General features: G+C 38.7%; 1 protein-coding gene across 2 annotated transcripts in view; it reads left to right on the forward strand.

Moving 5' to 3' along the window:
* Positions 1-17,282, forward strand: part of CAP2 (cyclase associated actin cytoskeleton regulatory protein 2) — a 133,742-nt gene that overhangs the window by 22,098 nt on the left and 94,362 nt on the right. For both annotated transcript variants that reach the window (XM_029243966.1, XM_029243967.1), the window contains exons 2-3: positions 5,626-5,747; positions 9,242-9,342. In XM_029243966.1, the coding sequence (XP_029099799.1) occupies positions 5,627-5,747; positions 9,242-9,342 (222 nt within the window). In that variant the 5' untranslated portion in view covers position 5,626. The remainder of the gene's footprint in view (positions 1-5,625; positions 5,748-9,241; positions 9,343-17,282) is intronic.

The following is a 17,282-nucleotide window of genomic DNA, read 5'->3' on the forward strand; positions in this document are numbered from 1 at the left end:
AGCGGTAGCCAATTAATTAGTCAATCAAAAAATATTTATAGAATTCTCCATGTGTGCAGCAGCATGCAGACTCAATGGGAGATACAAAGAAAGTAAGATACAGCCTCAGCCCATGAAAAGCTGGGACAGGTCTTCTTGGGAGGCAAGGTGTGCATGTGCTAGCAGAAAAGATGGCACAAGGCAGTATTTTAATTGGGCAGTCTGTCTTGTAGATACCAAGTGTGTAATACAAATAGGCTGTTATTCTGGACTTATCACCATTTACTCTGTGCCGTGGTGTGCCAACTGTTCAAAAGCAGCTATGAAAGCTGCTTTTATAACTGGTTGGACTGAGGAGTTAGGGCCTTAGCAGACCCCCTATCACTGAGCCTAAGATGGTTTGGTTGAGAAAGTATGAAGGATGAAGGAGTGTTTTTTTCCAAAAATGGCTCCACAGAGATTATGCTTGTGTCCTCCTCAGAGGACTATTTAAAAGCAAAAGAGTCATTATAAAAATGTTCAGGGGGGGAACTTTGTGACTACAAAATTACTAATTACCTAGCAAAATTTTTATTTTATAGTAACCATTACACACGGACTTGAGAAAACTCTTTTCGAAATGTTGGAGGAATAAGTACATGGAAGAGGAAAGTGAAATGTTGAAAAAAATAATAATAAGGGTGTACTGACCTGAAGTTTTCAGCTAGTCATTTCCATTGGCCAGATCTAGTTGATTGCTTAACATTTCAAATACACGAAAACTTGATGTAGTGGTGTGTAGACCTAACTATTCCCATAAGAGCAATGCAAGATGGGATATCTTCATGACAGTAGCTAACATGTTTGTCACTGACCACGTGCCAGATTTTTTATGTTTTTACATGCATATTTATAGCAATCCTATGTATAGGTAGTACAAAGCAAAACAAAATCAAGCTCTTTTCCCAAAGCCCCCCTAGCTAGTAATTCCAAAGCCAGGGCCTCTCTATACTACCCCAGTTAAATATAAGCAAAGCAATTGAGACCTTATAAAAAAGGTTTGAAAGTGTGGGGAACTCTCCCTTTCTGAAAACTGCTGTGAAAAAGGATAGAAATACTGTTTCTCTTCAGGCTTTAAGTGTAGTCATTGGACATTGGACATAAAATTGGACAACGTTAGGGACTAAAATATCTGTAATTTAACGATGGGTTTTATAAGATGACCAGTGAAGCAAAAAAAAAATTTTTTTAAAACAATGACAGCTGCCTTTTTTCTCAGGAAATTGTTTCTAGAACACCTTATTATTACAAGACAGTATATGAGAAAATACTGATTGGCAATATTCTTATTGAAGTGTATGAAGTTTTTGTAAATGTATGCAGTTGATGTGAGAGAAGTTTGAATTCTAAATATTTAGAATGCTAACTTCTTTATTTGAAAGAAACAAACTTGTTTTATAAACTCACCCACAGACAAACAATATGCAATTGCCCGTTCTCCAATCTTTTCTACACGCTTGAAAATCACTTATAAGAAAATATTTGATCAAAAACAAAACATATTACCATGAAAGTTCAGAACATTGGGGATAAAGAGAAGATCCCCAAAACTGGGGATAAAGAGAAGATCCTCCAGAGAGGAAAACACAGGTTACATCTAAAGGTTGAAGAATCAGAGTGGCTTTGAACTTCTCAACAGTTGCCTAGGAAGATAGAAGAAAATGGAGTGAAGCCTTTTAAATTCTGAGGAAAATATCCAGCCTAGAATTCTACACTCAGCCAAACCAGCAGTCAAAATATAGATATTTTCAGATTATACAAGGTCAGACTTGTATAATTTCATGTACCTTTTTTCAGAGGACAGTACTCTTCCGGTTAAAGTGCCCCAAGAAAGAGGATGATATAGAATCCAAGAAACAGGTGATCCCACACAGGAGGGAGGGCAGGTGGAGGCAGAGCCCAGGTGACAGGTGTGCAGCAGGCCTGCAGAGCAGTCTTGCAGTTGGAGTGATTCGCCAGGAGAGATGCCTCTGAGAAGAAAAAGCTAAGAGAATTCCAAATGTGTTTGGCCCTTTGGAAAGGAGACTTATAGAACTGGGGGAAGAACTTGGAGATGAGTAATTATTTAAGTACAAAGAAAACAGAAGCTGAACGACGCGGCTCTAGGAAAACAGGTTGTGCAAAACATGGAAGACAATCGTAGCACACCTCATGACTCAGCTGTGAATAATCGTAATTATGTTAACACTGATGATCGGTCACACAAAAATTGTGATATAACGCTATTGGGGGGGGGACAAGAGGAAATATGCATTAATGTGCTGGTGGCGATTGGGCAATAGAAAAGTATACCCTCATGTTTTTGGTGCGAACTCAGTGGATAATGCCTAAAACTGAAGAAAATAAACAAGACAGAGATAGAACCATGCTATTCAGAGATAAGGAGGTAACTACTAAAAGAAACAGCTGAAATAATTGAACATGGTTGACTCTCAAGACAAAGAATGAAAGGAGGCAGTCAGGGGACTGTTGTGTTTTTGTGATAAGCCTTGTAGAACTATTGACTGTAAATTCTTTGCATTGTTTGATTTAAAAAAAAAACTTAAAAAATGAAAGGGGGAAATTCAAATAAAAAAATGACAAGGATGAGTTACACTTCCTGTTAGAAAGAAACTCAAAATACTCAAAAATTAATACAAAACAAGGAATTAAGATTAATCTCAAGTATAATTTCCTAAAACATTAAAAAGAGAAAGTCATGAAATTCTACGTTCCTCTCCCTTTTTCTTTCCACCCATCCTCACACTCTGGTCAAATGTTTGTTTATTCTCGATTAGCTGTAGATTATAGGGGAACCTCAGCTTGGGGTTCCCTTCTACTTGAATAGGACGACGAGGAAATCTGGAGGCCAAGTTTGAGCTGCATCATCTAACCCAGTCTCTTGATTCTCTAGCTGTGTATCTGGCTTCTCTTTGCTTCTCCTCAGATTCTTAGAATTTCTTACATCCAGCCATCCTGCCATATCCCCCTCCTCTGTTGGCTTCCTGATCCAAGCTCATCTGTCTGTCCACCTGGCCCTGACTCATTCCTTAGCCTGACCTTGCTGCCTACATTTGCTTTGACTGCCCTATCCATTTCCTCAGCCTAATTCTTAATTCCTGGCTCCCACCTCCTCATCCAAACTTGGCTAAATCCACTTTGGAAAACCAAGGCGAATGGAACTGCCTGGGAAGAATTTGGAGAATCCACAGCTCTGTCCTTTCTTCATTCTTGAGAGCCTGGCTGGCAGCTGAGGGCACATGTGGGGGGAAGTGTGTGTGTGTGTGTGTGTGTGTGTGTGTGTGTATGTTGGGAGAAGAGGGCACAGCTGTCTTGGACTGTGTCATTTTCCCTGGGAATGCTAATGTGTATTTTTGATATCCTGGTATAGTCTTTCTTTTATTTGTTCTTCCGTGTCTCTTAGAAACTGTTCTAAAATTTAAAACCCAGAGGCATCTTTCCAACTTGCGTGAGCTGTATTTTGACCTCTTAAGAGGCTGTTGCCAGACTTTAGCTCCTGGTGATTTTACATGAAGTGACATCTGATTCGCTTTTAGACTGCATTCCACACCAATCTGCCCAGCCCTGCAGTTTATGGGCTCACTCCTGCTGTCTTTCAACATATGGAGCACTATTAGATAGTGTGAGTTTGAGTCTTGTCAGGGAGGCTGATTAAGCCACAGTCAGGGACAGCAGTCCTATGTGTGAAATGTACCAGGCCTTGCTGAACAGCTCTGGGAGTGGCTGGAGGTGGTTGGTGCTTCTCTGTTGGGGGACAGGGAGCTTGCTAACAAAGCAAACACATTTTTTTCTATCACGGGCTAGGTCTATGGTGGTAACATTTGGCACGTTGAGTAACAGGGAACATAGATAACTGTGAACAGATGGGCAACTATTAAAAGATTTGAGCGGCTTTTATCATTTCTCAATTGGCCTTCACTTACCTACAGGATACCCAGTTCCCTTGTAAGATTACGTAAAGAATTCAATTAAATTTCTTCTTCCTTTTTTTTTTTTTTTTCCAATTGCGATGGAAGCAAAAGCTCTGACGTTAAGAGGAAAAGAATAGATGAGAAACTTCTAATTTTGAATCCCCTTGGGATTAGCTGCTGATTTCAGCTGCCCAGAGAACACTGCCCCATATTTTGAAAGAATAGCTGCTGGCAGTTTCAGAGGAGATGACTTTCCAAAATAGACAGTGAACTCCCCCATCCGTATCTGGTGACCATCTGACATTTGGACACAGAAGTACAGAGCCATCCACATGTCTTGATATGTATAACCTTGCTTTTAAAAATGGCAATGGCAAGTCATTATTATGCTTAAGCTCAAAACTAGCGGAATACAAAATACAAAAGAGAAATGCATTACCTTGTTCCCAGCAGCAACAGAAAATATTTACACACCTTAGAGCAATAAAATTTCTCCATACTCTGGGGCAGTGTTGTCTCTGGTGCAGGAGCATGCGAGTCCTCTTTGGCTCAGAATGATACCAGGAAAGTTCATAAGAGTGAGAAGGACTCCGGACACTGATTAAGATGAGGCATGTTTCCCTCTCTGGAGCAGCAGCCTGATTTGGCCCAAACCAGTCATAGGTTGGTATGGTCAGAGTTATGGTACCTGTACACTGGATCTCATGAACCTGGCCAAATTCCATTGGGTTCCATTCATCAGAGGTGGCCTTAATAACATTACAGTCGAGGGCCAATAATTTTAAAGTACTTGTCCTCAAGCTACTCAGTGTAGCTATATATAATAAAATCTGTTTGAAAGCAGGAAGGATAGATACCCAGCCCCACTTCTATTCTCAGTCCCTTAGCTTCAAAACCCATTTATCCCAGCCAAGAGTGCTGGGTAAATGAAGATCCCTGTGTCCAAAAACAACCCCGCCTAAGACTAAATTTTTTCTAGAAAGATCTAGCAGCAAAGGGAAATAACCATTTTTATTATTTTAAATTAAAACTTCCACCGTTCAGAAGAATTGTAATTTAAAATAATTCATCAACAAAAATGCTGGAACAAATTATAATAAGTAGAAGACAGCTCTTGGAGGGGCTGGTCTCTGTTGCCTGCTAAATGATGCAGTTTGATAAACTCATACATCTGTGCTAGGCTCTTTGGTTTAAGGTAATTGAGTAAACAAGAATTATCAGTGGGTTTAGTGTCCCCTGGAGAATGATACTTTAACAGAAAGAATTATTGGAAATAGTTAAAATGTGCTGTCACCATTTAGCAGAAACGTTGGTAATATATGTTCAGAGGCTTTTAAGTAAATACTATGTATAAATTGTATCATAGAACAAAGAAGCATCCAAGGAGACACTTGATCATGGTGTAAAGAGAATGAATATTTGTGTATTGCAATATGAGGCTTGTAAACATCACTGAAGTGAATAGAAAATAAGCTCAATATAATTTGTTATTTTTTTTCTGCCCCAAGTTTTATGGGTTTTTGTTTTGCATTTCACCTATTTTCCTGACATGTAGAAGTGCTCTCTAGGTAATTAAAGCCGTAGCCATTCTGAATAATTTCTGTTTTCCTTCCTGCTGATGGTAAGTTTAATGGTGTCAGCTTGCTAATCCTTCCTGATGCTCACATGGCCTCCATTTGTGCCGGTGTTTTCCTAGGATGGCAGAGATGCAGGGTCTTATGGAAAGACTGGAGCAGGCCGTCGGTCGACTGGAGTCGCTGTCTGCAGGGTTACACCGGCCTCCTGGGGACTGTGGGGAAATTAACGGTGTCAGCGGAGGTAGGGCCACCAACTGTTGTCATTACTGATCTCTATGTGGGTCAATTAATTTTGTCCCCATCATATAGTTCTCATGAAATATTTCTGTCAACTTTAACTCCCCTACTCCTTCCTTTATATGTGACCGTGACATTAACCAGATGCAAGCGATCCCTGAAAAAGAGAAAGAGAAAAAGAAAAAAGTCTCAACCTACAAGCCACAAAAATTTCCTGTATCTGCGCATGTTAAGAGCATAATCCATGAGCCAAATGTCATTATTCTTTCGTTTTAATGTTTATGCTGCTCTTCCACACTCAGTGACTAAATATATTATCTAAGTAATTATCAAAAAGAAACTAATGTTCCTTATTAGAATGTAAATTGGAAGGAATTATCATTCTGCACATTTTAAAGAGAACAAGTCATTAAATTTAAGAACTGCAGTTTTAAAGGAAGAGAGTCTGATGTGAAGCCAAATATTACTTCGATGTAACATGACCACATCACATTGTTTTACTTTTGCCTATTCCTTACCAAACACGTTTTTTAAATTATATGCTAATACCACGATTTTTAAAAAAGATTTTAAAAATTATGTGATCAGACTTATAAAAAGTTAACTACTTCTTTAAAAAAAAATACCATGCACAGCCAGCTCTCTAAGTTATCTACAGTAATTTTTCCAACTTCTTCTTCTCTAAGGTTGCAGATTTAGCAAATAAAAATACAGGATATCCAGTTAAATTTGCATTTCAGATAAATTACACTCTTTTTTTTCTTTTTGATTAGAAGTGTGTTCCAAATACTGCGTGGGATATACTGCATGATACACACTTATTCGGAAATTTATTCACAATTTATTTGAAATTTAAATTTAACCGGGCGATCTGTATTTAATTTGTCAACTCTATTCTTGTCTCACACACATTTCCTCCTTATCTGACCCATTTTGAATTTTGTCAGGCTTTTGGGGCTTGAGAAAAGCCTTGGGGAAGAGGGGGCTTCAAAAAAAGCTTTCACCAGGCAAGAGCCACATTGGTGCTTCTAGAATTTCAGGCGTATTTGGAGCTGTGCCTTGTATTACGTGCCCTGGGACAAAAATTACTGTGTGAGCACAAATGCACAGGCTGGTTTTTTTTTTCTCCCCCCACTTTGAACATAATGCTTTGAATGAATTGAAAGGGGGTGTTGTTTAAAGGAAAGCTGCCAGGGGCCTGTAAATTTTTTCCGCATCAAATGAGACATATCTATGATTTCATTTTAAGCTTCTTTTTGTTAACTATGGAGTTGGTATATGAGATTCAGTAGACTTTATTTGTAAGAAAATATTTTCATGTTCTCTTTAGTAACTTTGTTTCCTTATGCCTTTGGCATCAGGTGATCAAAAGACATTTCTCTGAGATTGCTGCCCACAAATATAAAGCCTGTGAATACATAAAGTTAAAATCCAACTCCCAGGAGACTGTGTAGTGTTGCTGAGTAAAAGGAAAAAAAAAAAACTCCAATAATTTGAACCTCACTTACACAAAGAGGTAAAGACACTTTGTACTTTCTTCAAAAAAAAAAAAAAAAGAAAAGAAAATTAATAAGCTAAGCAAAATTGGAAGGCATATAATTAAATTAGTTAAGTATTTAAACATATATTTTCTAATATAACAAATAATTTCAAACCAGTTATTAAAGTAAGTTATCTTAAAACAGCTTAGCCAGCAATTTATTATCCTATTGATAATATGAAATGAAGAAGGATAATTAGTAAAATGTCTGAATGGTATTCATCCTAAAACCTTTTACTTATCCTAAACAACATCACTTCCGTTTCTTCTTAATTAGTCAGTTTTGGTGATTTCCTAAATTCTATTTTTAACAAATCCTTAAGGACAACCTCTCACCTTAAATGTAAACATCACCATTACAATGATGTTGTAACTAAAGTTAATTTTTTTTTAATTTAAAAAGAAACTTTTAGAAGGAACCCAATCCATTACAAATCCATAGTATGCACAGATCAAAGAACTGCCTTATGAGACTGTTGTTATGATGTGTTTTATAATGTGTTTTTCCCCCACCCTGACAACCAGGTGAGTTTGACTCAACAGTTGAAGAAATATTTTCATGCCTGCCAGTTGACAAGCACTATGACAGGTGCAGGGGAATCTATGATGAATTATACAGAGTCCTAATCCTCCAGAATCTTTGGTCTCAATTCATTACTATTCAGGGCCTCAAATGCTTTGACTAAGAGTTGCCCAAAGGATGCAGGCTGGGGAGGAAGACAAGTCATTAAAGGCTGCCCGGAGGAGGTGTGAGTAGAGCTGAGTGATGAAAGGCAACTGATATTCCCTTTTATCATTGTCCATTCTGCTATGTAGAGGCCTCCATCACATTTGAAGAGCTTTCTCCCACTTTAAACACCCAGCAGAGACCTCTCAGACCTCTCCCATGGCAACAAGCAGGTTTATCTGTTTCCAAATGGATTCATAAGGAATCTTTGGGTTTACACCCCTTTTATGTTATAGGAGTTGGTACATACAGCATTTTGAACTTTAGGATAAGTCAGCTTCAATATCCTGCTTAGAAGTTAGACCGTAGGTGCAGAGAACTGTAAACAACTGTTTCTATCACTCTTTTGGCCTGTGGATATGGGCAAGTGGGAACCAGGGAAGAAGAAGGAAGCTTTATCCTATGCATTTATGAGCATGGATATTCCTGTCCAGTATAAGAAAGGGACTCCTAAGTTTGGGTTTGGATTTTAATAGCCTGTACTGCTGAATTTCTCAATATTATCTTTCTCAGTATTAGGGATATGCAATCAGGGACTTAGACAAAAAATTTTTTTGTTAATTAAAAAGCAGGGAAAGAAATGCAGAGCACACCAGGTTGGGCCATTGTCAATGCAGCTTTTATAGTAATTTGGCAGATCAACATTCACTATGGATTAGCTCACCAGGCATTTTTGTGCCCACCTTTGCTGTCTGTCCCTCCCCTTGGGAAGTGAAGAAGGAGCAAAATGTGTGAAATCAGCTTACTTGCCCAGACTTCATCATTACCTTTTAATTGTCCTGAATAATCTTGGTAACTATTTGCAAGGTGATTATAGCACCTGCACAGGTCGGTATAGAAGAACGTACACTGGCTTTGGATTCATAAGGCGTGTTCAGTTTTTGGATCTGCCGCTTGTTTGGTATAGAGCTTTTAACAAGTCGTGTTCTGTTTGCATCTTCATTTCCTCATCAGTCAAAGTGTGACAGTGCTACTTACCTCATAGGTTTGGGGGAGAATCAAATGAAATTACGTAGGTGAAAGTGCTTACTCTGAAGGATGAAAAATAGGAAAACACTGTTTTCTTGAGCCATTGAGAAGTGTTTAATAAGTACATATTGGGTGAATGAATGACTTAGTGAATAGGAAGAGAATGATATGAATGACATTAAACTTCCATACTACTTATGGCAAAGCAGTACCAGCTTTTCACTAAACTACCGGGGAATAACAGAATGTTCTTCTTCCAAAGGTGTGGCACCCTCGGTGGAGGCCTTTGATAAGCTGATGAACAGCATGGTGGCTGAGTTTTTAAAGAAGAGTAGGATCCTGGCTGGTGACGTTGAGACTCATGTGAGTACTTTCCTCCCCCATTGTCTGTGGAAAAGATGACTGCTATTAAAATTTTTTTTAAATAATGATCATAACAAGGGTTGGTGAGGGAATGGAGAGATTGGGACCCTTGTGCACTGCTGGTGGGAATGTAAAAGGTGCAGCCAGCGTGGAAAAGAATATGGCGATTCTATAAAAAATTAAACATGGACCTATCATATGGTCCATCAAGTTTACTTCTGGATATATACCCAAAAGAATTGAAAGCAAGATCTCGAAGAGATATTTGTATACCCATGTTCATAGTAGCATTATTCACAATAGCTGAAAGGTGGAAGCCACCCAAGTTTCTGTTGACAGATGAATGGGTCAACAAAATGTGGTTTGTACATACAAAGGAATATTATTCAGCCATAAAAAAGGAAATTCTGACACATAGGAAAACATGGATGAACCTTGAGGACATTGTGCTAAGTAAATTAAGCCAGTCACAAAAAGATGCTGTATGATCTCATTTATCTGAGGCATCAAGAGCAGTCAAACTCATAGAAACAGAAAGTAGAAGGGTGCTTGCCAGGGCCTAGGGAGAGGGAGAAAAATGGGAACTTGTTTAACAGGTATAGAGTTTTAGTTTTTCGATGCAAACTAAACTCCAGAAAGAATTCTGGGGATCTGATGCACAGCAATGTGAATATACCTGACACCACTGAACTGTACACTTAAAAACGGTTAATATGGTACATTTTATGTTGTGTGTATTTTACCACAATTTTTTTAAAAAGTGCAGCCTGAGGAAAAACAAAGTCATAGAATTCGATAATCTCTGGATTGGTAGAGACTTTTAATGATATCTAGGCCAGCCTCCCAGTTTTAGACACCTTTTATGCATTTAAAAATGTTTAGCATCCTCCCTGAGGCTAGTTGTTATTTGCATGCATTTTATGAAAATCTAAAGTAAAAGCCAAACCAATTAAAAACCTAAAAGAGATTTATGACCAGGTTTTTCTTATTTATTTACCTTTGTTTCTTGCAAAGGATTGAATTCCACATCCATCTGCTTGTAGATTTCTCAGCAATGAGAGAGTCCCAGCAAAATCATTTTCAGTATAGACTCACGGAAAATCTGATTCTTGAATAAAGTTGTGGTTTGTGGTTAAAAACAAACAAACAAACAACAACAAAAACTTATAAAGGGATTCTCCTTCCCCAATTAGACTTTATATGCAACACTCAACACCAGTCTTCCAGGGGATCTGGTGACTCAGGTTATACCATTGGTTCCAGATTTGTAATTAAATAGGTGCTTATCTCATCACATTTGCAATGTGTTTGTTCACCACATCTAAGAAAAATGAAGATTCTTCTCATGGCCTCCATTTGTATTAAACATACCTGCTGAAATACTCATTGGCAAAAGAGAGGAAGCGCTGATATACAGGAGTTCTAGAAAAGTCTGTGTAGTAAGACACATTCACTTCTAATGTATCACAGAGCTCTAGAATTGCTCTGGTCTATTCCTGAGCTTGATGTTTTTGTTTACAGAAACCTGGTCTGTCGTCGTAAGGTAGTGGCTGAGCTTCTTATACTGAGTCATGATAGTACCTGCAAGCTAACATATAAAATGGAGTATTACCCCCAGTACACTAAATGAGATTCTTGAATGATTAAAGAACAGTTTACTCTCTTGAACACTATTACAATAATTATTATATCACTATTATAACCATTAATATTGTCATTACGCTTCTGAGGTACACAGTACATTATAATTCTTATTAGTAATAGCTCACAAAATTCTATAATTTTTTTTACTGGGGAATAATGAAGCCTGTAAATATGTATATTTAACTTTGCATTTAAAAAATTGTAGGGTTTGCATACTAAGTAAGTCTCTTTAAGTTACATAGTAAACGGTTCCTTTAAATTCCTTTTAGAACAAAGTGAGTTATAAATAAAGTGTAGCTTGATTTATATTAAGTTTTTTCTTCTCTCCACTCATTAGCCTGAGAACAGTATGACTCAAAGGAAGGAATATTCTCAATAATGAATATGTAATGCTCAAAGAAATTTATGTTTTTCACTAATTAGTTTTTTAAAAAGGAAGGAAGGAAGGTGGGGAAAGAAAGAAGGGAAGGAAGGAAAGAAAGAGAAGAGAAAGAGAGAAAAACACTTGTCATCCAAAAATGTAGACTCTGGTTCTATAACACAAAGAAAAGTACAGGCAGCTATCATCCATCTGCCCATTACTTTAATACATTAAACAAGTAGTTTATTTTTTCTCTCTTATAGAACCATGTGTCACTGACATTAAGCTTGCAGCTGCTGCCTCTCACATAAGCCAGAAGTGAGGGTTGAACTTTGTTCCAAGAACACACCTGTTGCCTAGGGAAAAAAACCCCACATACCTGATTGTACAGTATGGAAATTTGAGAATGACACAAATGTGCATCATGTTAAATCCTGTCCCTCTGCTTAAAAGCTATTTCACAGATACTAATAATGAATAAGGGCAGCCGAACTATGATTTAACGTCTGTCTTGATGTGTTGGCTGCTGGTTGGGCTTAATTTACTGAACACTCAATAGTCTATTGACAGAACAGACCACAAAAAAGGGGAACTAATAGCTACAATTAGGAAGCTCTGCTGAACCGAAGAACATAACAGGTTTAGAAAAGATTAGATCTTGTAAAGCCTTCTCGTATGCAACATAAACCGAAGGGCTTATTTAAATTACCCTCCAACCCAGGAACACTGACGCAGCTTGCGCCCTTTTTAAGAAATAATAAACAATGCATACTTTTATAATAGATGTTTAGGGTAAATATAGTCCTCAATGTCAAAGGAAAGGATCCCCTAGAAACTGGGCCTACAGAATTCTAAGCCCTTGGTCAGCCATCATTTACCCTTAAATGGATGACTGTGTTTTTTTTGTTTTTTTTTTACAAAGCTGTCCTGTTGCTATTCGTGGTATATGGAACTAATCTTGGGTCTATTTCTAAATGATTTGACAATCGTGAAACAACTGCAAATCATATAGCTCTTCCTAACTCAAGCCCTTTTTGGAGATTTATAGAATTTACATTTTAATGTTTGTAAATGTCTGGAACATTTATTTCTTATCATGATTAAAATTGATAAAAAAGAAATATTCTTTTATTAATCAATAAAAATGAGAGAAACACATTTTTAACAAAAGGGCAATAAAATTCAACGAAAAAGTATAACACGCTACACATGGTAGGGTTAAATCGCACCGCACAATATTATGTCCTTGAGTTCCTGGACTTTATAAAGGATGAACCTATTTAGACAATTATTATAGCTGTACTTTTGATGGGTCGTGATTACTCTTCTAGATGTTCCTAGGATTTGTTATATACTTAAATCATCTACAAAATATCTTGTTCATTTTATGCCACGCTGGTTGGGTGACATGTCCAAAGGGTGGGAAAGTAAGAATGATCTCTTCTTGTTTGTATTTGGATTTTAGAGCTGGCTCTTACTTTTTATAGAATGACCTTAAACTAGTCCCTTACCCTTCTCAGTAATGAGACTGGACGACATCATTTCCAAGGGCTCTCAGAGCCCCTTTGAGTGACTCACCCGTTGTCTCATGTAAAAAGCATGAGGGAGTTACTCAGTTGCCAGATGAAGAGCTTGAGATAGAACAGCATCATCACCATTAAAAAAAAAAAATCCTGAGCCATGCCAGGGAAGGTACCTCAATCATCTGAACTTGCAAGACAAGCCGAAGGAAACATGTCAGAAAAAGGATACACAGAACACTAAGGACAACATATCATCCTGCTTTATGATGATATAGAAAAAAATCAGACTCCTTCGTTTAAAAAGACCTTGCGGCCTCCATGAGTCTGTCCTTCTTGGTCTTACAGGTTGTCACTTCTTCCTTTACGTGGACCTATCTCTAGAATAAATAATGAAAAAATGTCTACATATTTATTTTACTATTTGTATCCATATTCTTCCTTGATTTTAGAAAACTTTTGTGGGTAATTTGTACTCACTTAAAAAATGACCATTTGCATTTTTGGTGCTTTATAATCTGGGTCTATATAGAAACCCTCCTGTCCCCACCAAAAAAACAAAAAAATGATCAGAAGCACAAGTTTGGAGTTGACTCAGTGAAACAGCCCATTCCGTACAGATCCTCCTCACTGTCCTGCTTGCCTTTGGCCAAGTTGGTCCTCCCATTAACGAGTTTCTTGCTAATAGCTTTAATCTGAACATTTATTTTTATTATAATTAGACATGAATACTTTGGCAATCTCAAGTCCAAAGGATCTGTACATCTTTCACATTCTCCAAATGGCAGAGACAAAAAAAAATGACTTGTACAAAGAATTCTGCATCTAGATTTCATGAAACAGGCTTTATATCAGGGATCTTGCATCTTACAGTCTTGGCCAGTTATGTTAGTCAGGATTATTAGAGAAGGAAATACCTTATAAATCATCCATTCCAATATACATCCTCATTTTTTTCTTTTTTTAAAATTTATTATTATTTTTGGCTGCATTGGGTCTTCGTTCCTGCGTGCGGGCTTTCTCTAGTTGTGGCGAGCAGGGGCTACTCTTCGTTGCGGTGCACGGGCTTCTCATTGCGGTGGCTTCTCTGGTTGCGGAGCACGGGCTCTAGGCACACGGGCTCAGTAGCACTTGGGCTTAGTTGCTCCGCAGCATGTGGGATCTTCCTGGACCAGCGCTCGAACCCGTGTCCCTTGCGTTGACAGGCAGATTCTTAACCACTGCTCCACCAGGGAAGCCCCTCTTTTTCTTTCTTTGTCGTTCTGCCGTCCTTACTCTCTCCCTCCCTCCCTCTCATCCTCCTTCCTTCCTTCCCTACCTTCTTTTCTTCGTTTCTCTCTTTTTTTTTTTTTTTTTTTTTGTGGTACGCAGGCCTCTCGCTGCTGTGGCCTCTCCCATTGCGGAGCACAGGCTCCGGACGCGCAGGCTCAGCGGCCATGGCTCACGGGCCCAGCCGCTCCGCGGCACGTGGGATCTTCCTGGACCAGGGCACGAACCCGCATCCCCTGCATCGGCAGGCGGACTCTCAACCACTGCGCCACCAGGGAAGCCCCGTTTCTCTTTTTCTCTTTCTTTCTTCTTTTTCTCTTTCTTTCTTCAGAGAAGGAAACTACAACTTAGCGAGGTAGGAGATGTAGATGATGTGTCGAATGCAGCACCATGACCCTATGGCAGAGCCAGAAATCTGGTCTCCAAAGTCTCCATCCATGGTTTGGGAGATGCCAGGCTTAAACCCCCTGGGCTGCTATCTTCCACTGCCTTTGTAGGCACCTGGATCGCTAGTGAGAAGCAATAGCACTTATCTGCCACCTCTTCCTGCCCTCTGCACTCTACAGCTATTACAGTTTGCCCTACCGAATTTCCACAATATATGGAAAGGTCATGACGAAGGTGGGCTCAGGCACAACGGGTGAGGAGAGGGTGGAACATCAGTGTGACTCATGTCTTTCATGTGTCTCCTCAGAGTAGCACTGAGTGAGGTGACAGGGAGAACAGTGACCTCCAGGATGGATGAACTGTGTCCCTTGTGGGTCTTCGCTTCTCCCCCATCACACTAGCCTTGTCTCAGCCTGGTCATCACTCACTCTGCTGTTGACACCAAATTTGCAGAATTCAGAAAGGTCACAGATAGATCCAGCTCTGTTATTATTTCTTCCCAAGAAGGCGGGGAATTTTTATTCTCAGCATTGAACACACATTTTGCTATCCTACATATGCGTTGACTCACAGCCTATTCCTATTAAGTCACCAGCCTTAGTCGGACATCCCTGTGACTGCTTTTTAACTCAAGGATGTTTGCGTTTAGAACATCTGATCCCTGTCTCTTTCCTTGAAAATTCTAGTTTCATAGCACATTCAGAGCCGTGGAGAGGCTCTAAATAAGGAACTGGACTTGGAATCTAAGCATCTCTTGAAGGGCCACAGGCATCACTAACCTCCAGGATCTCCCTGTTTACTCCACCAGAAATAAAATACGTTACCAGAGTATTTTGCTGAAACAATGAACTAGGTTCCATGAATCTCTCAGGTTAAGATGAGATCTGTGCTTTTCTTTTTGCTTCTTAAAGGAAACCTTCTAAGAAAGCCTGTGGAATGCCTGTCCTGATTATCCTCTTCTGTTCTGTGTTCACTGGCATTAGCGAAACTTCAGAAGAGCCAAAATATACAGGGATGTGTTCTGAGCGTGCTCAGGCTGCTGTGGTTGGGGGTGAGCTATGTCACCCACCAGCTGGGCCCTCTGGGCCTGCACCTGGGGATAGGTGATTGGGTCTCACGAGAATGGTGTTGCTCTACGTAAAAGCATAGCAAGAATCTGCAACTTAGTCTGTGTCAGGACTTCCTGAGGGTGACCAGCAACTGTCCTCCAAACATTTTTCCCCTCAGTAATACCCTTTCAGAAGATTGTTTCCCACATCAGAATTTAATCATGTTACCTAGTACTGCAAAATAGAGGCCCCTTTCCTTTTTTTTTGCCTTTTCCTTTTTTTTCCCCCTGTATTTCCTTCTTTCTAAAACTATGCCAATAATGGGAACATTTGCTGTTGTTTTCTTTCTAGACTTCAGGATAGTTGAATTGTTTGCCTGGAGGCTGCTTCAGCATCTAAAAATTAATACTTTGTCTAAAAGTAATGACCTGATTTCATTTAGATTATCTTGTTATTTCTATTCAAGCAACCGTCCCCACAGAACACACCACACGCACAGACATGCCCACACACACATGTATATCCACTGTTCACCTAAGAATTCGTTATAATTCTGTATTAACTACACATAAGAAATAACAGTCTTGGTCAAATATATGGGTGTTCTGACCCAAGAGTCACTGTAACTGCAGGATATGTGTTTTCAGATTTCTTAGTGTGCATGAGGCAAGTACAAAACATGCTTTTTTACCATTAGTATGTTTTTCCCTTTCCAGTTGTATTTAGATTATGGTTTAACATGGTAAGTTTTAAAATATAACAGTTTATACATTCTATAGCTCATTACCAGCCAATTCTTTTTAATATATCAAGTATAAGATGTTTTGGTGATGTAAAAAAAACAAACAGGGTATTCAGTGAATTAATAATTTATCACTTATATGTGTTTGCAATAGAAATCCTTTCCCTTTCAGAAAACGCTTTGCAAAATAAATATTTTAAATGGCAAGGTACTGGGAATGCTGATAGTTGACTTGCAATTGCTTTGATTAAACAGCTTAATATACAGAATAGGTGGTCTGATTTATCCCTTTGGGCCCACCTGTTGAGTGTTGGGATCTATTTCAAGGTTCCAGAAATATGCTGTTTTCCTCTTGCCCTCTCAGTGTCTAGCATAGTAGGTGGTTAATAAATTTTTGCTAAATGAATGATTGAAAATGAATCAAATCCTTAACAAATTATTGAATCAATGAATAGATGAATGTACTGTGGCTGGCAATTTGGATCAAGCAATATCCCAGATGAGGAGTTAAAAGAAAATCAAGGCCAGGTTTTATGTCCTGAATTAGCAAGTGAAATATTGGAGAAACATAGATTCTATAGATTTTTGTTTATTGTGTGTGCACACGCACGCACACACACACACACACACACGTCCTGGTTTTGTCGTAGCCCTGACAATGTATGTAGTACCCCCCTCATTCCCTTTATTCTCATTCCTCTTTTATAGTTGAGGAAAGTGAGCCATTGAAAGCCTAGAGCTCTAAGGCACCTTAAGAAAGCTAGATGAGAATTCATAAGTAATAGGAAAATCCATCAGTATAGTGACTTGTAGCCCAATAGAAATCTCATGAGTGCTATGTGTGACAGGATATTTTTGTGAACCTTACTGTAAGTATTTTAAACTGAAGGTCAGATTTAGAAAAGAAATAGGATTTTGTTTGGTTTTTCTGTTTGCATTGGGTTTGGGCATGTTGCTTTCCCCTTCAA

This window comes from Monodon monoceros, unplaced genomic scaffold, assembly GCF_005190385.1.
Source record: "Monodon monoceros isolate NGI ecotype Baffin Bay Population unplaced genomic scaffold, NGI_Narwhal_1 Super_Scaffold_3, whole genome shotgun sequence".
In the NCBI taxonomy this organism is placed as follows: Eukaryota; Metazoa; Chordata; class Mammalia; order Artiodactyla; family Monodontidae; genus Monodon; species Monodon monoceros.